This window comes from Phasianus colchicus, chromosome 1 (genome assembly GCF_987193195.1).
Source record: "Phasianus colchicus chromosome 1, bPhaCol1.hap1.1, whole genome shotgun sequence".
Lineage (NCBI taxonomy): Eukaryota > Metazoa > Chordata > Aves > Galliformes > Phasianidae > Phasianus > Phasianus colchicus.
The window spans coordinates 184099643-184119916 of record NC_143436.1 but is presented as its reverse complement, the minus strand read 5'-3'; the positions used below and the strand labels follow the sequence as shown (position 1 = coordinate 184119916).

Here is a 20274-nt window from a genome sequence, read left to right as displayed (position 1 = left end):
ACTGGAAAATGTCTCCTTAGCTTTTTTGCTTGATTGTTGCTATTTTTTCCTCCTTGAGGGAAAAGTAACCTCATTGAGCCCATTGCAGATTAAACTAATTTGACAGCAGAAGGGATGACTGTGGAATGAGAACATCTGGAAGAAGAAGAGTTACCTTTTTGGCCCAAAACTATCTATGAAAAAGAGTCTGGGATTCCAACACAAACTATTATTCTCTAAAGCTAGCAGAAATAGAGGACTAAGCGTGGAAAGCAGAACAGTGGGAAAAAGAATTAGAAAAGCCTCTGTTATTGGAAGGAAGTTTGTTCTATGGCATTTTGTTTCTTGTGAGACCGAAATTTCCATCTCCAAATATGAGAGGAGACCTTAGTCTTGAGAATGTCTTTGACGCCACATTTCGTTCTAACGCTTCTCATCTATATGCTGTTTAATGTACATCAAGCTTAAGTGAGAACCACCTGTAGAGTGTCACTGGGGGTTGGCAGTGTTGCATTTTTGTTGAGATTGTGTTCTATCCTCTCTGAATTTATTTTACCAAATCTATTTTACCTCGAGGCAACTGGAATTCCAAATACTATCTGAGAAAAAAATTCTGGAGGCTGTGGTATCATTTTGCTAAGTAAATGAATGTGAAAGTTTGGTGCCCCAGCTGTCTCGGTGCATTTTTTTGCATGTTTTTGGTAGTTTGCTAAACTACCGGGGTTACTTGTTTCTTCCTGTTCTTAATTTGTTTTGATTCTTGGAATGCTTTTCTTAGCTTTGTCCTTGTTTTGTTTTGCTCCTGATTATGATTTTGTTGGGCTTCATTAAGAGCAATCATTGTATTATGCTCTCTTGCTTTTGAAGGCACTTCTGCTTTTTTTTCTTCCTTTTTTCTTTTTTTTCCTTTCTTAATGAAAGATGCTGTACAGAAAGAAGCCGTTGATTTGTACAGTTTCTTTGCTGGAAGCAACAGTGGATCTCAGTCTGACCTCAACCTTTTGTCAGATGTGCTTGAAGAGTAAGAAAGGTCTAGGTTCAATTTCTACTGATTGCCATTAGAAACTTAAAACAGCTTCAGCCCGTGCTCCGTCTCAGACATTAAACTGCTGGAGTGCTTCACAGAGAGCAGCATTCACACAGAGGTGACGTTTTAGACAAAGGCCTTAAGGAAGATAAAGGTGCTCCTTTATCTAGGATAAGGAAAGCAAAGTTATAGTATTATCTTGCAAAAGCAACTGATAGAGGTAAAGGAGGGAGGGATTCGAGTTTTTGAAGAAATGCTGTTAAAAGTCCTCAAACTCCTCCCACTGAGATTTACCGATGTGGCTGAAGCCACAACCCTTATTCCCTGATGCTCACTGCTCGGCTCCTGTTCAGCTCAGTATCTTGTTCTGAAACTTCTTGCTTTGCCTGCCACCTTTTGGTGCTGCTCTTGCTGCCTCTGGCCACTGTTTTGCTGTTTCTTGTCACTGCTTTACCACTGCCATTTCCACTTAGCTGAACGGCATCGGAAGATTTCTACTCCTTGGAGAGACAGCTTCATCAGGTGTGGGGCAGAGCGTGGATCTGTGCCCTGCAGTCCATACCTCTGAGTTTTAAAAACCCAAATCCAGGTTTGACAGCAGGCCTTTTGAATGGGATTAATCTCAGACGCCTTAATCGGTCTCTGTATTACAAAGGCCCTTATGTTTGAGCTAATTTTGCTCGATTCTCTCTATAATCAAAGGAGAAGTAAATATTTTTCGAGCATGATCCATCTAATTTTGATAGTGATTCTCAGCGTAGGTCGGGCAAGCTTCACCAGCCGCACTTGTCATGAGATGGGATTCCCAAAGTGACTATCTGAGATGTGAGCAACTTTGTTGTGCACGTCTAAATTTAGATGAGAAACGAATCAGGAGAGTATTAGAGTGCATTGTGTGTGAATAAGCTGTTCTTCCAACAGCAGAAGAGGACCAGGGAATAGAATGAAGATTTTTGCCTCGACAGAGCTTCTGTTGGATTCAATATGGACATACACACGTTTTCTAGAGGAAATTTCACTTTTGCGCCTAGCATGACGTTTGTAGTTGTCATTTAGAAAAACGGTTGCAGTAATTTAAATTGAGAGGTCAGAGCATAAGCTGTGATTTGCAGTGTGAGTATAATCCTGAGCGTCACACAAGCCTTCCACTTCCTTTTTCTTTCTCTTGTTTTTCTTACCTTGTTTTAGGCTTTCATTTTACTGCAACAGCTGTATGTATCACTGCTTGGCATTACTTCTGCCTCTGCAAAATGGGGCTGGATAGCCAATAGTCTCTTCAATAAAAATGCTGTTGTTATATTATTTCGGTCTTTAGTGCATTTTCTAAAATAAATGGCCCATAATAAATAAACTCAATGGCACTGAGTGCACCCTCAGCAAATTTGGAGACGACACCAAACTGAGTGGTGCAGCTGACACTTCGGAGGGAAGGGAAGCCACCCAGAGGGACCTGGACAGGCTGGAGAAGTGGGCCCATGAAAACCCAATGAGGTTCAACAAGGGCAACTTCAAGGTGTTGCGCTTGGGTCGGGGCAATGCCAGGTGTTTATACGGACTGGGGGAAGATCTCCTGGAGAGCAGCCCTACAGAAAAGGACTTGGTGGTCCTGATGTACGAGAAGGTGGACATGAGCCAGCAGTGTGGTCTTCCTTGTAGCCCAGAAGGCCAGCTGTGTTCCGGGCTGCATTAAAAAAGGGGTGGCCAGCAGGGAGAGGGAGGTGATTGTCCCCCTCTGCTCAGCTCTTGGGAGGCCCCATCTGGAGTACTGCGTCCAGGCCTGGGGCCCCCGTACAAGAAAGACACAGAGCTCCTGGAATGGGTCCAGAAGAGGGCCACTAAGATGATCAGAGGGCTGGAGCACCTCTCCTGCAAAGAAAAGTTGAGGGAACTGAGCTAGTTTAGCTCGGAGAAGAGAAGGCCGCGGGGAGACTTCATTGTGGCCTTCCCATACTTCCCATAGTAGGGAGCATATAAACAGGAGGGGGAACGGCTGTTTACAGGGGTGGATAGTGATCGGACAAGGGAGAGTGGTTTTAAACTGAGACAGGGGAGGTTTAGGTTGGATATTAGGAGGAAGTTTTTCACCCAGAGGGTGGTGAAGCACTGGAACAGGTTGCCCAAGGAGGTTGTGGATGCCCCATCCCTGGAGGCATTCAAGGCCAGGCTGGATGTGGCTCTGGGCAGCCCGGTCTGCTGGTTGGCGACCCTGCACATAGCAGAGGGGTTGAAACTCGATGATCATTGTGGTCCTATTCAACCCAGGCCATTGAATGATTCTATGAGTCTATGAGTCTATGAGTCTGTGAGTCTATGAGTCTGTAATACTGTGATTCTGTGATTCTGTGATTCTGTGATTCTATTATTCAAGGGCAGGTTGGATTGGACCACGGGCAGCCTGATCTGGTGGACAGCAAGCTTGCCCAAGGCAGGGGAACTGGAACTAGATGGTCTTTAATGTCCCTTCCAACCTAAGCCATTCTGTGACTCTAGGATGTAATGATCTTAGCATTTCCCCGAATTGCTTTAAATCTCATGGAGCTATGATATGTTTATTATTGTAATCGTATTGGACTCTTATTCATTCCCTTGCCTCTTTAGTCTCGGGGCCAGGACTGTAAGTGGCATTGTGTGGGCAGTACTTGAGTATTACTGCCAGAAGTAGGGCCATGAGCAAGTTCATTGCATCTCCTTTGTGTTAGCTCCTTCCATTTTTCTCTGATAAGAAACTGAGCTCAGCCTCCGCTGATGTAATTCAAGCTAATTTTCATTAGTTTTGCTAAGAGCAGAGCTGTAATGACAGCATTTGTGTGTGTATGCATCTAGCACATATTGCTAGGGTTGGAAGTAAGAAGAGGTGGGCAGTGGGCAGCTGGAATACTGCAGGTTCCTGTTGGCACTGCTGACATCAGATCTTGGCATCTGACATCAGGAGAGGTTCCAGAGGGCCTGTAGTTAAAGAGCAGCTGGTGACAGAAGGTAGGCAGATACTGCAATGAAGTGAGTGAGTGCAGTTTCTCTGTCCTCTTGCTTCAGAGGTGTCTGATTTACCTGTTTTTACGTCTTGCACCTATTGATGCGTGCTCAGCCAAGTGCTGAGATGCAGCTGAACTGTGCTGTAGCTCAGCAGAGGACCCCTTGCAGTCATTGCAGTCGTGCTGGGTGCGAACACCATCAAAGAGCTGTGTGTGGAGGCTGCCAAGGCGTATGAGCTAGAACAGGCTGGGTGTAGTGTAGCCAGAGTTGTGCAAAATAAGCCTGCTATGATACTGAAGCTACATACATATGCCAAGAGCCTGTGTTGACTGTAAGCCTGTGGTTGGATCTTCTCTGACCAGTCCTCCCGGAAGTGCTGCACCCTGCTCCTTACGCAGAGGATATACCCTTTGTCCTTCTTCATCCTCAGTGCTCTCACAGTGTACGTGGAGTATTCGGTTCCCGGTTTAGAGAGAAGACACTCTACAGCTTTTTTTGGGTTGAATTTTTGGTTTTAATTTTTGTTGTGATTTTGAAATTTTTGTTGTTGGTATTCCACATCAGAACATCTTGTAAAGCAGTGGGAGTTAGAGAGTTAATGTTCTGGTTCTGTGGACTGCTTTTTTGAAGGGAGGAGCGGCACTCCCCAGAGGACTTTGGGCTCAGAGGAAGAAAGGTGCAGCTCCCGGCAGGGCACCGGCCGCTCTTCCTCTCGCGGCCTCTTGGTTTCACAGCGGAGAAGCTCGTGGTTCCTCTGCAGTCCACAGAGTAAGGCCCCGGTTTTGGACATTCTCTCTCCCATTTTGTTTGATTTGTTGGTCTCAATTCCAATTGTATTGTGTTGTGTTGTATTATCTTGCATTATCACTACCTACAATTCTGAAATTGTAGGTGGTGAATGAACGTTCCTCGTCAGATCGTTGCCGCTGCTTTGTAGTCACGGGGCCGTGCCGGACCAGCTGGTCAGCTGTTAACTCTTCTTTTTCTTCCCTCTCTCTTTCTTTTTGTTTTGTCTTTTTTCCCAGGCCTGCTGCCCCCCTGTCACGGACAGATCTAGAGATAACTCCGTGACAACTCTTTTGGGTTGGCTGCTGGGGACAGGAGCCGGCTCGTGGCTCTGGCACATGGCAGCTCCTGCAGTGTCTTCAGGGCTGGTCCCGGGAGTGGCGGCGTGCCTGAGAAGGCCGCCGCTGCCTGGAACGGCGGCTGGGGCTTCCTCCCGATTGTCTTTGGGAATTGGAAGCCCGACGATCGCGGGGGGAACGGCTTCGATCTTGGGCCTGCCCCCGCTGAAGAAGACTGGAACGTCTTCTGTCTTCAGGAGGCAGGGAATCCCTGGGGGACCTCGATGCCGCCTGTCCGGCAGAGCTCTGGGTGCTGCTCCCAGCACCTTGGGCCGGACTGATTCTGCTGCCACGGCGTCCTCGGGGCTGGCTTGAGGGATTTGAGAGGGAGGACTGGCTTTGTCTCTGGCCTGGCCCCTGCTGTCCGTGGCATCTTCTGTTTGCAGCCTCCGCGGAATTGTTGGTTGCCCTCTGCCTGGCAGAGGTGTGCATGCTCCTCCCAGCACGTGAGGCTGCAGAGCGTCTGCTGCCACCAGGTCTTCTGAGCTGGCTCGGGGAATTTGAGGCACGACCCTTTAGCGGAGAGCGGCTTCTTGTCCGGCCTGTGCCCTGCTGCCTGGATTGCCTTCTGCGCTCAGCCGCTGGGGAATTGCTGGAGGGCCCCACTTCCTGCTGGCTGCTGGATCCGTGGGTGCTGCTCTCAGCCCCTGGAGCTGGTGTTTGGCTGCTCCCCTGGTGTTCTTGATTGGATTTGCGCCTCTGGCTTTTCCTCTCTCCTGTCCTGGGCTGGCTGGACAGGCTGCCGCGCTTAGGCATCTGGGAACTCTGAGACGACTCCGATGCTGCCTGGCTGGTGGAGGCAGATCTGTGGTCGTCAGGTGCTGGGGAGCTATGAGATGGCCCCTCCGCCTCCTGGCTGGCAGTGCTGGGACCAGCAAGCTGCGACTCGGCACTGGAGGCTGTAAGGAGAGGCAGGAAGGTCAACAGGATGACCCGGCAGCCCCATGGAGGGAGAGGATCCCAGCCCTCCCAGGGCAGAGAAACTCTGGCAAAGCCGCACTGAGGAGCCGCTGCCAGGCCTTGCTTGGCCCCAGGGCAGCAGTCCACGGCTCTTTGCCCCTTACCTGTGCCCACGCCAGCACAGATGTCACACTCCCAGGTGCTGATGCTGTCGCTCAAGACGGAGCAGCGCCGGTGGGTGCCTTGCGCAGCACACGAGGTGCACAGGAGCAGCTCCCAGGGTCTGGGGAACAAAAAGAGGCTTAGCTGTGTGCACAAAATGAGTCAAGCAAGGGAGCGGCAGGCACGGCTCTTGAGCTCAGTCCTTGCTCCCCAGCCTGTGCGGAGGCTGAGATCCCACGCAGGGCTGCTGAGGTAACTCACCCCTCTTCCTCTGCTTGCTCCCTGCCTTCTGCGTGAAGGCACTCGCTGACATCACAGCGCTGGTGTGTCTCGTGCAGAGTTTCATAGGTCTCCCTGTCCTCCCATGTTGGTCTTCTGCCGGAGAAGGGAGAGAAAGCAGTGAGCCCTCAGTGCCCCAGGCATAGAGCAGATCTGGGGCATCCCTGCTCTTCCCGCGCAAGCCCATTCCCAGCTTCTCCATGAAGCTGCGGCCAATGGAGCTCAAGGGACAGCAGAGGGTCAGCTGGGCCTGCTCGGGGCAATCCCTGGGCAGGCACAGCACTTGCGCCTCAGTATCTGGAGAGCTGGGCAGAAGGCACCAACCTGGCTGGGATTTGGATCCCGAGGAGATGCATTTCTTTCCGGAACTGCATCCTGTCTCTGCAGACGGGACATTGGAAGCGCAGAATGCCAGCGCTCATGGCCTGTCCCTGCAGCGGTAACACAAGCAGCCAGAGTGTGAGCGGGGCCTGGTGCAGCTGAGCACCTGCTGTGACTGCAGAGCAAGGGGAGGGCTCCTACCTGGATGCAGCCCCGGTGAAACCAGGCCTGTGTGCACACTGGGCACACCATGGTGTGGTAGGACTTCTTGTCCCCCACGGGCTCCAGGCAGATGACGCAGTTTGTGTCTTGCTCTGGAGCTGCCTCCACTGCCTGCTGAGGGCGGTGCTCACAGCAGAAGGACCTGGGGGAAGACGGACAGGATGCGTGAGCTGAGAAGTGCTGAGATGCCAGCAGAGGAACACGAAGGAGTTGGTTGCGTGCTTCGGCACTGGGAAGCAGCCCTGCAGGTTCCTCCCTTGTTTGGCTGCTGCTGACAGCCCTTACCTGTGCTGCCCAAAGAAGTGCGTGACACATTCCCCATCCGCTGCACAGGGCAGATGAAAGCTGCGTTCACAGCCTGTCTCTGCGCAGTAGATGGAGGCCCCCTTCTCTCCACAAACGAAGCAGTGCTGGAAAGAGAAGAGCAGCCCCCATTAGCAGCAGGCTCGGGGCCTCTGAGGCCAACGCCATGCCTCTAGGCAGGGCACAGAATGCAGGCACTGCTGGGTCATGCTCTGCAGACGCGCCCGGCAGACAAGTTTAATCTGCTAGAGCAGAACTTTGTCCTGCTGCTGCCCGGAAAGACTGCCAGTGCTTCCTTAGGGTCCAGGCTTAGCTGGTGCTGGCACAAACATCCCCGTTCCTCCAGATCCTCACCTTCTGCTCTGCCTCCTCGATTGCGCCTCGGATGGCATCAAGGGGGATCTTCAGAACCGCCCTCTGTCCGGCAGTGTGCTCGTAAAGGCCGTCGGCAAAAAACTGTAGAAGAGAAAAGAGCGGGATGTCATGAGGACGGGATGGAAAAGAGGGAGCATCCCTGGCTGGAAGGTGGAAGGAGCCCTGAGGGAACTCACCAAGCAAAACTTGTGGACGCAAAGCCCGCTCTCGCCAAGCGTGGGCCCGCAGGTGTCCGGGTGAACATCTGCTCGGCGGCACAGCATGCATACTGAAGAGGAGAGAGCAAATAGAAGCAGCAGTGAGTGCCAGGCGTCCCTGAGGACTGCTGCCAGGGGCGTGTCCCGGCTCTGCCACGCAGGATGAGGGGCAGGGCTGGAAGATGCGAGGGGGAAAGGGCCATTGTAGGCCCCACAGTCACAGCAGGCACGCACAGGCCAACCTGGCTGAGGAGCAGAGGGGCCATGCCCAGCGGTGCCTGGGGAGCCCCTGCCTGCCCCTGCCTCCCCTCTCACACACAGGCAGAGCCCGCAGGACCTCTCTGCCCGGCAGAGAGCTGCAGGCAGAGATACTTGGCTCTCACCTTCAACCTCCGGGTGGGAGGTCTTCTGCTTCCTTTTGGACATGGCACGCGTCGACAGTGAGCGCTTGGAGTCCCTGCCCAGTCAGCGCTGGGCTTTCTCTTCCACTCTCTCCTCTGCCGACTCTGCGGGAGAAGCAGGACGAGAGGGAGTTAGCAGCTCAGGCCCCCAGGCCTGAGTGGGGACCCCTCCTCACTGAGCAGCCTCAGGCAGCCCCTCGCTCCCTGCCCTCTCCTCTCCTCACCTCACCAGGTCGCACTGAGCCACGGTCTGAGCCCGGCCTGGCCTAACCCGGGCCTGGCCCCATAGGTCACAATGGCTGCTCCGTGACACCCTTTGTGAGGCAGTCACTACCTCACAGAGGGGTGAGGGCGTGGGCCCTCCGCCCAAGCAAGATGGCAGCTGTTGCAGGCAGTGCAGAGAGGTGCGTGCTGCTGGCCAGGGCGCGGGGAGGACAGTTTGCCTCCTTCGACCTGCTGGCAGCACTCCCCTTGCCAGAGGCAGGAACAGAGCTGTCCCTGGCCAGAATTGCAGCCCTGGAGCCAGAGGCAGGAACAGAGCTGTCCCTGGCCAGAATTGCAGCCCTGGAGCCTCACTCGGGCACCACTGCTCCTCCACCCCAAGCCTGTTTCCAGCTTCTCCGTGAAGCTGAGGCCAACACTCACAGGCCAGTAAAGGGCTAGGCCTGCTCTGGGCAACTGTAGCAACTTTCCCCTCAATTGTTCTTTCAAGCACAGAGCTACAAACCATCCAGCCCAGTCACCAAAGAATTGTATTCTGTTCAATTTCCATTCATGCAACACAGCTTCAACTTTTTGTTTTACTGGATTCTTCTCTTCAATTTCCGTACAACTGAAAAAGAATGCCGGAGACATTCTCTGTATCTGCAAGTTTGGAATGCTTTCAGCAAGTGAAAATAATCCTGCCTATCGGATGTTATGGAACGTTTGAATTTTTATGCCCATAGTCCATTTTGCAGCATTTAGCAAGCTCACTGAAATACAGCCTAACTTTCAAAATGCAATTTTCTGGGGCCATGTTGCATTTTTAAATATCAAAATCTACAGCACCATCAGAAAATTAGTTTAATCTCTCAAAAATCACGTCAAAGTATTCTACGGTATCGGGGCTACTTTTCTCACCATTCCCGTGTCTCAATTCAGACTAGCAAAATGCTCACAGCCAGCACGCATTCTTTCCTTTTTCATCACGTCACACTCATTTACATCAGTGGAGCTGAAGCAGTCAGGACCATCAGAGAGGTGCAAAGTCTCAGAACAGTTATTTACTAAATGTCTGTTGAAGTAGCATAAGTCTGCACTTTCTCCTTTATGCACTGGAATCTCTTCAACTCTCAAAAGCACCTATAAGCTGGGAAGCAGGGAAGATGCTGGCATCTTCTAACACTGGCATCTTTTTTTTTCTCCCAACAACATCTTCACATTTTTCCTCTTTAATATTTTTCATCTATGGCAATTCTGTACGTATCCCTCTCACCCATGTGTCAGCTTCATCACATGACATTTCAGCTACCAGCACGGGAATGTTACATACTAGAACATTCTGCGTACATGAATCGCTCGCTCCTCGAGCTTCAGTCACGACTGGACAAGAGCTGGGCAAACTGGAACAAAACCCATCTTACCATCAAAAGCCAATTAGAAGTTTTCCTTAAAGAGCAGAAATGCATAATTTGAGTTTACTCTCTGAGCCTTTGGTTTCAGATATGGTTTTATAAAACCCAATTCTGCATACCACTGGGAGTTAAATCACCCATTGTAGTTTAGAACTGTTTTTCCCAAAATCCAGCTACGGATCTAGCTGTTAACTCAGAAAATAGTGTTTCCGATCATCCTTTAAGAGGTTAAGAGCTCAAGCATTTTTGTCACGACATAGCTGATCATGGTGGTATCTTCTGCCTAACTGACCAATGATTAGAGGAACTACTCATCAAGTGTCTAGACATCTACATTCTAGGCAGTCTTCAGCCGTAAGTCCAGAAGAACAATATCCTTGTCTACTAGCCTGATTTCTAACTGGAAAAAAAAAAAAAGATAAAAGAAAAAAAGAAAAATCTTTATTCCTGATGGGAAAGCCCAGCATTACACTGTCATCAGGTACCCAAGTGTCAGAAGCTCGGAAAAAGAACATGTGAAACAAAGCATTAAGGTGTACTGAAGGAAATCTAGTGTCTCTTTCTTACATTTGTCTCTCTTATCCGCCCAGGGTCTATCTACAATCCTACCTTCACTTATAATCCAAGCAGCAAGCCTCCCATTCCTCCTGAGAGTCAGTGTCCTTCTACAAAGTTTCCTCATCCCCTGACTCCTACAGTCACAACTCTTGAGTGCCCATTTTCAAAAAAGGCTACCATCGAGCTTATAGTCACTGCTCCTGAGAGTGATTTGTTTTGAACTCTTTACTTGAGACTAAACCCCTTCTTCCTGATAAAGTGTTTTAGACATTGAAAACCACTGTGCCAACTTCCTACGCTTTTATCATGTTTTTTAATAAAATCTAGATTTATACTCACAAAAAGAATGGTGAACAAGAGAAGGCACCTAATATTTCTCCTTTTTTACTGTGAAATCAATGAAGGGACTACTACATGGGAACTCTCTCCAGAGGACTTGAACAAATGAATCTCTAGCATATGGAAATTTCATTCTGAATGACAAACAAGACCAAGGGCCTCATTCTGAATCATTAACTCCGAAATGTTTACAGCTGGGATCAGCAGAATTGATATCAAAGAGAAACCATAGACCGTCCTTTGATGGTACGACCACTGATGCTCCCCTGCACAGTGGAATCTTCAGAGATCCAATTTTGACCAAGTTCAGAAGCATGAAAACTGGAAAATGTCTCCTTAGCTTTTTTGCTTGATTGTTGCTATTTTTTCCTCCTTGAGGGAAAAGTAACCTCATTGAGCCCATTGCAGATTAAACTAATTTGACAGCAGAAGGGATGACTGTGGAATGAGAACATCTGGAAGAAGAAGAGTTACCTTTTTGGCCCAAAACTATCTATGAAAAAGAGTCTGGGATTCCAACACAAACTATTATTCTCTAAAGCTAGCAGAAATAGAGGACTAAGCGTGGAAAGCAGAACAGTGGGGAAAAGAATTAGAAAAGCCTCTGTTATTGGAAGGAAGTTTGTTCTATGGCATTTTGTTTCTTGTGAGACCGAAATTTCCATCTCCAAATATGAGAGGAGACCTTAGTCTTGAGAATGTCTTTGACGCCACATTTCGTTCTAACGCTTCTCATCTATATGCTGTTTAATGTACATCAAGCTTAAGTGAGAACCACCTGTAGAGTGTCACTGGGGGTTGGCAGTGTTGCATTTTTGTTGAGATTGTGTTCTATCCTCTCTGAATTTATTTTACCAAATCTATTTTACCTCGAGGCAACTGGAATTCCAAATACTATCTGAGAAAAAAATTCTGGAGGCTGTGGTATCATTTTGCTAAGTAAATGAATGTGAAAGTTTGGTGCCCCAGCTGTCTCGGTGCATTTTTTTGCATGTTTTTGGTAGTTTGCTAAACTACCGGGGTTACTTGTTTCTTCCTGTTCTTAATTTGTTTTGATTCTTGGAATGCTTTTCTTAGCTTTGTCCTTGTTTTGTGTTGCTCCTGATTATGATTTTGTTGGGCTTCATTAAGAGCAATCATTGTATTATGCTCTCTTGCTTTTGAAGGCACTTCTGCTTTTTTTTCTTCCTTTTTTCTTTTCTTTCCTTTCTTAATGAAAGATGCTGTACAGAAAGAAGCCGTTGATTTGTACAGTTTCTTTGCTGGAAGCAACAGTGGATCTCAGTCTGACCTCAACCTTTTGTCAGATGTGCTTGAAGAGTAAGAAAGGTCTAGGTTCAATTTCTACTGATTGCCATTAGAAACTTAAAACAGCTTCAGCCCGTGCTCCGTCTCAGACATTAAACTGCTGGAGTGCTTCACAGAGAGCAGCATTCACACAGAGGTGACGTTTTAGACAAAGGCCTTAAGGAAGATAAAGGTGCTCCTTTATCTAGGATAAGGAAAGCAAAGTTATAGTATTATCTTGCAAAAGCAACTGATAGAGGTAAAGGAGGGAGGGATTCGAGTTTTTGAAGAAATGCTGTTAAAAGTCCTCAAACTCCTCCCACTGAGATTTACCGATGTGGCTGAAGCCACAACCCTTATTCCCTGATGCTCACTGCTCGGCTCCTGTTCAGCTCAGTATCTTGTTCTGAAACTTCTTGCTTTGCCTGCCACCTTTTGGTGCTGCTCTTGCTGCCTCTGGCCACTGTTTTGCTGTTTCTTGTCACTGCTTTACCACTGCCATTTCCACTTAGCTGAACGGCATCGGAAGATTTCTACTCCTTGGAGAGACAGCTTCATCAGGTGTGGGGCAGAGCGTGGATCTGTGCCCTGCAGTCCATACCTCTGAGTTTTAAAAACCCAAATCCAGGTTTGACAGCAGGCCTTTTGAATGGGATTAATCTCAGACGCCTTAATCGGTCTCTGTATTACAAAGGCCCTTATGTTTGAGCTAATTTTGCTCGATTCTCTCTATAATCAAAGGAGAAGTAAATATTTTTCGAGCATGATCCATCTAATTTTGATAGTGATTCTCAGCGTAGGTCGGGCAAGCTTCACCAGCCGCACTTGTCATGAGATGGGATTCCCAAAGTGACTATCTGAGATGTGAGCAACTTTGTTGTGCACGTCTAAATTTAGATGAGAAACGAATCAGGAGAGTATTAGAGTGCATTGTGTGTGAATAAGCTGTTCTTCCAACAGCAGAAGAGGACCAGGGAATAGAATGAAGATTTTTGCCTCGACAGAGCTTCTGTTGGATTCAATATGGACATACACACGTTTTCTAGAGGAAATTTCACTTTTGCGCCTAGCATGACGTTTGTAGTTGTCATTTAGAAAAACGGTTGCAGTAATTTAAATTGAGAGGTCAGAGCATAAGCTGTGATTTGCAGTGTGAGTATAATCCTGAGCGTCACACAAGTCTTCCACTTCCTTTTTCTTTCTCTTGTTTTTCTTACCTTGTTTTAGGCTTTCATTTTACTGCAACAGCTGTATGTATCACTGCTTGGCATTACTTCTGCCTCTGCACAATGGGGCTGGATAGCCAATAGTCTCTTCAATAAAAATGCTGTTGTTATATTATTTCGGTCTTTAGTGCATTTCCTAAAATAAATGGCCCATAATAAATAAACTCAATGGCACTGAGTGCACCCTCAGCAAATTTGGAGACGACACCAAACTGAGTGGTGCAGCTGACACTTCGGAGGGAAGGGAAGCCACCCAGAGGGACCTGGACAGGCTGGAGAAGTGGGCCCATGAAAACCCAAGGAGGTTCAACAAGGGCAACTTCAAGGTGTTGCGCTTGGGTCGGGGCAATGCCAGGTGTTTATACGGACTGGGGGAAGATCTCCTGGAGAGCAGCCCTGCAGAAAAGGACTTGGTGGTCCTGATGTACGAGAAGGTGGACATGAGCCAGCAGTGTGGTCTTCCTTGTAGCCCGGAAGGCCAGCTGTGTTCCGGGCTGCATTAAAAAAGGGGTGGCCAGCAGGGAGAGGGAGGTGATTGTCCCCCTCTGCTCAGCTCTTGGGAGGCCCCATCTGGAGTACTGCGTCCAGGCCTGGGGCCCCCGTACAAGAAAGACACAGAGCTCCTGGAATGGGTCCAGAAGAGGGCCACTAAGATGATCAGAGGGCTGGAGCACCTCTCCTGAAAAGAAAAGTTGAGGGAACTGAGGTAGTTTAGCCAGGAGAAGAGAAGGCCGCTGGGAGACTTCATTGTGGCCTTCCCATACTTCCCATAGCAGGGAGCATATAAACAGGAGGGGGAACGGCTGTTTACAGGGGTGGATAGTGATCGGACAAGGGAGAGTGGTTTTAAACTGAGACAGGGGAGGTTTAGGTTGGATATTAGGAGGAAGTTTTTCACCCAGAGGGTGGTGAAGCACTGGAACAGGTTGCCCAAGGAGGTTGTGGATGCCCCATCCCTGGAGGCATTCAAGGCCAGGCTGGATGTGGCTCTGGGCAGCCCGGTCTGCTGGTTGGCGACCCTGCACATAGCAGGGGGGTTGAAACTCGATGATCATTGTGGTCCTATTCAACCCAGGCCATTGAATGATTCTATGAGTATATGAGTCTATGAGTCTGTGAGTCTATGAGTCTATAATACTGTGATTCTGTGATTCAAGGGCAGGTTGGATTGGACCACGGGCAGCCTGATCTGGTGGACAGCAAGCTTGCCCAAGGCAGGGGAACTGGAACTAGATGGTCTTTAATGTCCCTTCCAACCTAAGCCATTCTGTGACTCTAGGATGTAATGATCTTAGCATTTCCCCGAATTGCTTTAAATCTCATGGAGCTATGATATGTTTATTATTGTAATCGTATTGGACTCTTATTCATTCCCTTGCCTCTTTAGTCTCGGGGCCAGGACTGTAAGTGGCATTGTGTGGGCAGTACTTGAGTATTACTGCCAGAAGTAGGGCCATGAGCAAGTTCATTGCATCTCCTTTGTGTTAGCTCCTTCCATTTTTCTCTGATAAGAAACTGAGCTCAGCCTCCGCTGATGTAATTCAAGCTAATTTTCATTAGTTTTGCTAAGAGCAGAGCTGTAATGACAGCATTTGTGTGTGTATGCATCTAGCACATATTGCTAGGGTTGGAAGTAAGAAGAGGTGGGCAGTGGGCAGCTGGAATACTGCAGGTTCCTGTTGGCACTGCTGACATCAGATCTTGGCATCTGACATCAGGAGAGGTTCCAGAGGGCCTGTAGTTAAAGAGCAGCTGGTGACAGAAGGTAGGCAGATACTGCAATGAAGTGAGTGAGTGCAGTTTCTCTGTCCTCTTGCTTCAGAGGTGTCTGATTTACCTGTTTTTACGTCTTGCACCTATTGATGCGTGCTCAGCCAAGTGCTGAGATGCAGCTGAACTGTGCTGTAGCTCAGCAGAGGACCCCTTGCAGTCATTGCAGTCGTGCTGGGTGCGAACACCATCAAAGAGCTGTGTGTGGAGGCTGCCAAGGTGTATGAGCTAGAACAGGCTGGGTGTAGTGTAGCCAGAGTTGTGCAAAATAAGCCTGCTATGATACTGAAGCTACATACATATGCCAAGAGCCTGTGTTGACTGTAAGCCTGTGGTTGGATCTTCTCTGACCAGTCCTCCCGGAAGTGCTGCACCCTGCTCCTTACGCAGAGGATATACCCTTTGTCCTTCTTCATCCTCAGTGCTCTCACAGTGTACGTGGAGTATTCGGTTCCCGGTTTAGAGAGAAGACACTCTACAGCTTTTTTTGGGTTGAATTTTTGGTTTTAATTTTTGTTGTGATTTTGAAATTTTTGTTGTTGGTATTCCACATCAGAACATCTTGTAAAGCAGTGGGAGTTAGAGAGTTAATGTTCTGGTTCTGTGGACTGCTTTTTTGAAGGGAGGAGCGGCACTCCCCAGAGGACTTTGGGCTCAGAGGAAGAAAGGTGCAGCTCCCGGCAGGGCACCGGCCGCTCTTCCTCTCGCGGCCTCTTGGTTTCACAGCGGAGAAGCTCGTGGTTCCTCTGCAGTCCACAGAGTAAGGCCCCGGTTTTGGACATTCTCTCTCCCATTTTGTTTGATTTGTTGGTCTCAATTCCAATTGTATTGTGTTGTGTTGTATTATCTTGCATTATCACTACCTACAATTCTGAAATTGTAGGTGGTGAATGAACGTTCCTCGTCAGATCGTTGCCGCTGCTTTGTAGTCACGGGGCCGTGCCGGACCAGCTGGTCAGCTGTTAACTCTTCTTTTTCTTCCCTCTCTCTTTCTTTTTGTTTTGTCTTTTTTCCCAGGCCTGCTGCCCCCCTGTCACGGACAGATCTAGAGATAACTCCGTGACAACTCTTTTGGGTTGGCTGCTGGGGACAGGAGCCGGCTCGTGGCTCTGGCACATGGCAGCTCCTGCAGTGTCTTCAGGGCTGGTCCCGGGAGTGGCGGCGTGCCTGAGAAGGCCGCCGCTGCCTGGAACGGCGGCTGGGGCTTCCTCCCGATTGTCTTTGGGAATTGGAAGCCCGACGATCGCGGGGGGAACGGCTTCGATCTTGGGCCTGCCCCCGCTGAAGAAGACTGGAACGTCTTCTGTCTTCAGGAGGCAGGGAATCCCTGGGGGACCTCGATGCCGCCTGTCCGGCAGAGCTCTGGGTGCTGCTCCCAGCACCTTGGGCCGGACTGATTCTGCTGCCACGGCGTCCTCGGGGCTGGCTTGAGGGATTTGAGAGGGAGGACTGGCTTTGTCTCTGGCCTGGCCCCTGCTGTCCGTGGCATCTTCTGTTTGCAGCCTCCGCGGAATTGTTGGTTGCCCTCTGCCTGGCAGAGGTGTGCATGCTCCTCCCAGCACGTGAGGCTGCAGAGCGTCTGCTGCCACCAGGTCTTCTGAGCTGGCTCGGGGAATTTGAGGCACGACCCTTTAGCGGAGAGCGGCTTCTTGTCCGGCCTGTGCCCTGCTGCCTGGATTGCCTTCTGCGCTCAGCCGCTGGGGAATTGCTGGAGGGCCCCACTTCCTGCTGGCTGCTGGATCCGTGGGTGCTGCTCTCAGCCCCTGGAGCTGGTGTTTGGCTGCTCCCCTGGTGTTCTTGATTGGATTTGCGCCTCTGGCTTTTCCTCTCTCCTGTCCTGGGCTGGCTGGACAGGCTGCCGCGCTTAGGCATCTGGGAACTCTGAGACGACTCCGATGCTGCCTGGCTGGTGGAGGCAGATCTGTGGTCGTCAGGTGCTGGGGAGCTATGAGATGGCCCCTCCGCCTCCTGGCTGGCAGTGCTGGGACCAGCAAGCTGCGACTCGGCACTGGAGGCTGTAAGGAGAGGCAGGAAGGTCAACAGGATGACCCAGCAGCCCCATGGAGGGAGAGGATCCCAGCCCTCCCAGGGCAGAGAAACTCTGGCAAAGCCGCACTGAGGAGCCGCTGCCAGGCCTTGCTTGGCCCCAGGGCAGCAGTCCACGGCTCTTTGCCCCTTACCTGTGCCCACGCCAGCACAGATGTCACACTCCCAGGTGCTGATGCTGTCGCTCAAGACGGAGCAGCGCCGGTGGGTGCCCTGCGCAGCACACGAGGTGCACAGGAGCAGCTCCCAGGGTCTGGGGAACAAAAAGAGGCTTAGCTGTGTGCACAAAATGAGTCAAGCAAGGGAGCGGCGGGCACGGCTCTTGAGCTCAGTCCTTGCTCCCCAGCCTGTGCGGAGGCTGAGATCCCACGCAGGGCTGCTGAGGTAACTCACCCCTCTTCCTCTGCTTGCTCCCTGCCTTCTGCGTGAAGGCACTCGCTGACATCACAGCGCTGGTGTGTCTCGTGCAGAGTTTCATAGGTCTCCCTGTCCTCCCATGTTGGTCTTCTGCCGGAGAAGGGAGAGAAAGCAGTGAGCCCTCAGTGCCCCAGGCATAGGGCAGATCTGGGGCATCCCTGCTCTTCCCGCGCAAGCCCATTCCCAGCTTCTCCATGAAGCTGCGGCCAATGGAGCTCAAGGGACAGCAGAGGGTCAGCTGGGCCTGCTCGGGGCAATCCCTGGGCAGGCACAGCACTTGCGCCTCAGTATCTGGAGAGCTGGGCAGAAGGCACCAACCTGGCTGGGATTTGGATCCCGAGGAGATGCATTTCTTTCCGGAACTGCATCCTGTCTCTGCAGACGGGACATTGGAAGCGCAGAATGCCAGCGCTCATGGCCTGTCCCTGCAGCGGTAACACAAGCAGCCAGAGTGTGAGCGGGGCCTGGTGCAGCTGAGCACCTGCTGTGACTGCAGAGCAAGGGGAGGGCTCCTACCTGGATGCAGCCCCGGTGAAACCAGGCCTGTGTGCACACTGGGCACACCATGGTGTGGTAGGACTTCTTGTCCCCCACGGGCTCCAGGCAGATGACGCAGTTTGTGTCTTGCTCTGGAGCTGCCTCCACTGCCTGCTGAGGGCGGTGCTCACAGCAGAAGGACCTGGGGGAAGACGGACAGGATGCGTGAGCTGAGAAGTGCTGAGATGCCAGCAGAGGAACACGAAGGAGTTGGTTGCGTGCTTCGGCACTGGGAAGCAGCCCTGCAGGTTCCTCCCTTGTTTGGCTGCTGCTGACAGCCCTTACCTGTGCTGCCCAAAGAAGTGCGTGACACATTCCCCATCCGCTGCACAGGGCAGATGAAAGCTGCGTTCACAGCCTGTCTCTGCGCAGTAGATGGAGGCCCCCTTCTCTCCACAAACGAAGCAGTGCTGGAAAGAGAAGAGCAGCCCCCATTAGCAGCAGGCTCGGGGCCTCTGAGGCCAACGCCATGCCTCTAGGCAGGGCACAGAATGCAGGCACTGCTGGGTCATGCTCTGCAGACGCGCCCGGCAGACAAGTTTAATCTGCTAGAGCAGAACTTTGTCCTGCTGCTGCCCGGAAAGACTGCCAGTGCTTCCTTAGGGTCCAGGCTTAGCTGGTGCTGGCACAAACATCCCCGTTCCTCCAGATCCTCACCTTCTGCTCTGCCTCCTCGATTGCACCTCGGATGGCATCAAGGGGGATCTTCAGAACCGCCCTCTGTCCGGCAGTGTGCTCGTAAAGGCCGTCGGCAAAAAACTGTAGAAGAGAAAAGAGCGGGATGTCATGAGGACGGGATGGAAAAGAGGGAGCATCCCTGGCTGGAAGGTGGAAGGAGCCCTGAGGGAACTCACCAAGCAAAACTTGTGGACGCAAAGCCCGCTCTCGCCAAGCGTGGGCCCGCAGGTGTCCGGGTGAACATCTGCTTGGCGGCACAGCATGCATACTGAAGAGGAGAGAGCAAATAGAAGCAGCAGTGAGTGCCAGGCGTCCCTGAGGACTGCTGCCAGGGGCGTGTCCCGGCTCTGCCACGCAGGATGAGGGGCAGGGCTGGAAGATGCGAGGGGGAAAGGGCCATTGTAGGCCCCACAGTCACAGCAGGCACGCACAGGCCAACCTGGCTGAGGAGCAGAGGGGCCATGCCCAGCGGTGCCTGGGGAGCCCCTGCCTGCCCCTGCCTCCCCTCTCACACACAGGCAGAGCCCGCAGGACCTCTCTGCCCGGCAGAGAGCTGCAGGCAGAGATACTTGGCTCTCACCTTCAACCTCCGGGTGGGAGGTCTTCTGCTTCCTTTTGGACATGGCACGCGTCGACAGTGAGCGCTTGGAGTCCCTGCCCAGTCAGCGCTGGGCTTTCTCTTCCACTCTCTCCTCTGCCGACTCTGCGGGAGAAGCAGGACGAGAGGGAGTTAGCAGCTCAGGCCCCCAGGCCTGAGTGGGGACCCCTCCTCACTGAGCAGCCTCAGGCAGCCCCTCGCTCCCTGCCCTCTCCTCTCCTCACCTCACCAGGTCGCACTGAGCCACGGTCTGAGCCCGGCCTGGCCTAACCCGGGCCTGGCCCCATAGGTCACAATGGCTGCTCCGTGACACCCTTTGTGAGGCAGTCACTACCTCACAGAGGGGTGAGGGCGTGGGCCCTCCGCCCAAGCAAGATGGCAGCTGTTGCAGGCAGTGCAGAGAGGTGCGTGCTGCTGGCCAGGGCGCGGGGAGGACGGTTTGCCTCCTTCGACCTGCTGGCAGCACTCCCCTTGCCAGAGGCAGGAACAGAGCTGTCCCTGGCCAGAATTGCAGCCCTGGAGCCACAGGCAGGAACAGAGCTGTCCCTGGCCAGAATTGCAGCCCTGGAGCCTCACTCGGGCACCACTGCTCCTCCACCCCAAGCCTGTTTCCAGCTTCTCCGTGAAGCTGAGGCCAACACTCACAGGCCAGTAAAGGGCTAGGCCTGCTCTGGGCAACTGTAGCAACTTTCCCCTCAATTGTTCTTTCAAGCACAGAGCTACAAACCATCCAGCCCAGTCACCAAAAATTGTATTCTGTTCAATTTCCATTCACGCAACACAGCTTCAACTTTTTGTTTTACTGGATTCTTCTCTTCAATTTCCGTACAACTGAAAAAGAATGCCGGAGACATTCTCTGTATCTGCAAGTTTGGAATGCTTTCAGCAAGTGAAAATAATCCTGCCTATCGGATGTTATGGAACGTTTGAATTTTTATG

General features: G+C 51.3%; 2 protein-coding genes across 6 annotated transcripts; both read right to left on the bottom strand.

The window, feature by feature from the left end:
* Positions 1-3392: 3392 nt before the first annotated feature.
* Positions 3393-8686, bottom strand: LOC149920293 (E3 ubiquitin-protein ligase PHF7-like). 3 transcript variants are annotated; one of them, XM_090133967.1, is made up of 9 exons: positions 8246-8686; positions 7842-7933; positions 7645-7746; positions 7273-7397; positions 6967-7129; positions 6769-6875; positions 6427-6540; positions 6168-6286; positions 3393-6002 (listed from the first exon to the last, which is right to left on the bottom strand). In XM_090133967.1, the coding sequence occupies exons 1-9, from the start codon at positions 8286-8288 to the stop codon at positions 5125-5127; spliced, it is 1743 nt and encodes a 580-aa protein (XP_089990093.1). In that variant the 5' UTR covers positions 8289-8686; the 3' UTR covers positions 3393-5124. The 3 variants fall into 3 exon arrangements, with proteins under 3 accessions (XP_089990093.1, XP_089990091.1, XP_089990090.1); XM_090133965.1 differs by having other exon boundaries at positions 3393-6286; positions 8246-8368; positions 8488-8686; XM_090133964.1 differs by having other exon boundaries at positions 3393-6286.
* Positions 8687-14460: 5774 nt separating this feature from the next.
* LOC149920292 (E3 ubiquitin-protein ligase PHF7-like) lies at positions 14461-20274 on the bottom strand. Of its 3 annotated transcripts, none has more exons than XM_090133963.1 (9): positions 19318-20274; positions 18914-19005; positions 18717-18818; positions 18345-18469; positions 18039-18201; positions 17841-17947; positions 17499-17612; positions 17240-17358; positions 14461-17074 (listed from the first exon to the last, which is right to left on the bottom strand). In XM_090133963.1, exons 1-9 carry the CDS (start codon positions 19358-19360, stop codon positions 16197-16199), a joined length of 1743 nt encoding a protein of 580 aa, XP_089990089.1. In that variant the 5' UTR covers positions 19361-20274; the 3' UTR covers positions 14461-16196. The 3 variants fall into 3 exon arrangements, with proteins under 3 accessions (XP_089990089.1, XP_089990087.1, XP_089990088.1); XM_090133961.1 differs by having other exon boundaries at positions 14461-17358; positions 19318-19440; positions 19560-20274; XM_090133962.1 differs by having other exon boundaries at positions 18717-19005.

What these genes read in the sequence shown, in the direction of transcription:
- LOC149920292 (XM_090133961.1), bottom strand. Translation starts at nt 19,360, where the DNA reads ATGTCCAAAAGGAAGCAGAAGACCTCCCACCCGGAGGTTGAAG. An exon ending in CACTTCTTTGGGCAGCACAG is followed by an intron (nt 18,202 to 18,344) that starts GTAAGGGCTGTC and finishes GTCTTCCCCCAG; the next exon opens with GTCCTTCTGCTGTGAGCACC. An exon ending in GAGCAAGCAGAGGAAGAGGG is followed by an intron (nt 17,359 to 17,498) that starts GTGAGTTACCTC and finishes TTTGTTCCCCAG; the next exon opens with ACCCTGGGAGCTGCTCCTGT.
- LOC149920293 (XM_090133964.1), bottom strand. Translation starts at nt 8,288, where the DNA reads ATGTCCAAAAGGAAGCAGAAGACCTCCCACCCGGAGGTTGAAG. An exon ending in TCGAGGAGGCAGAGCAGAAG is followed by an intron (nt 7,398 to 7,644) that starts GTGAGGATCTGG and finishes TTCTCTTTCCAG; the next exon opens with CACTGCTTCGTTTGTGGAGA. An exon ending in TTCACCGGGGCTGCATCCAG is followed by an intron (nt 6,876 to 6,966) that starts GTAGGAGCCCTC and finishes TTACCGCTGCAG; the next exon opens with GGACAGGCCATGAGCGCTGG.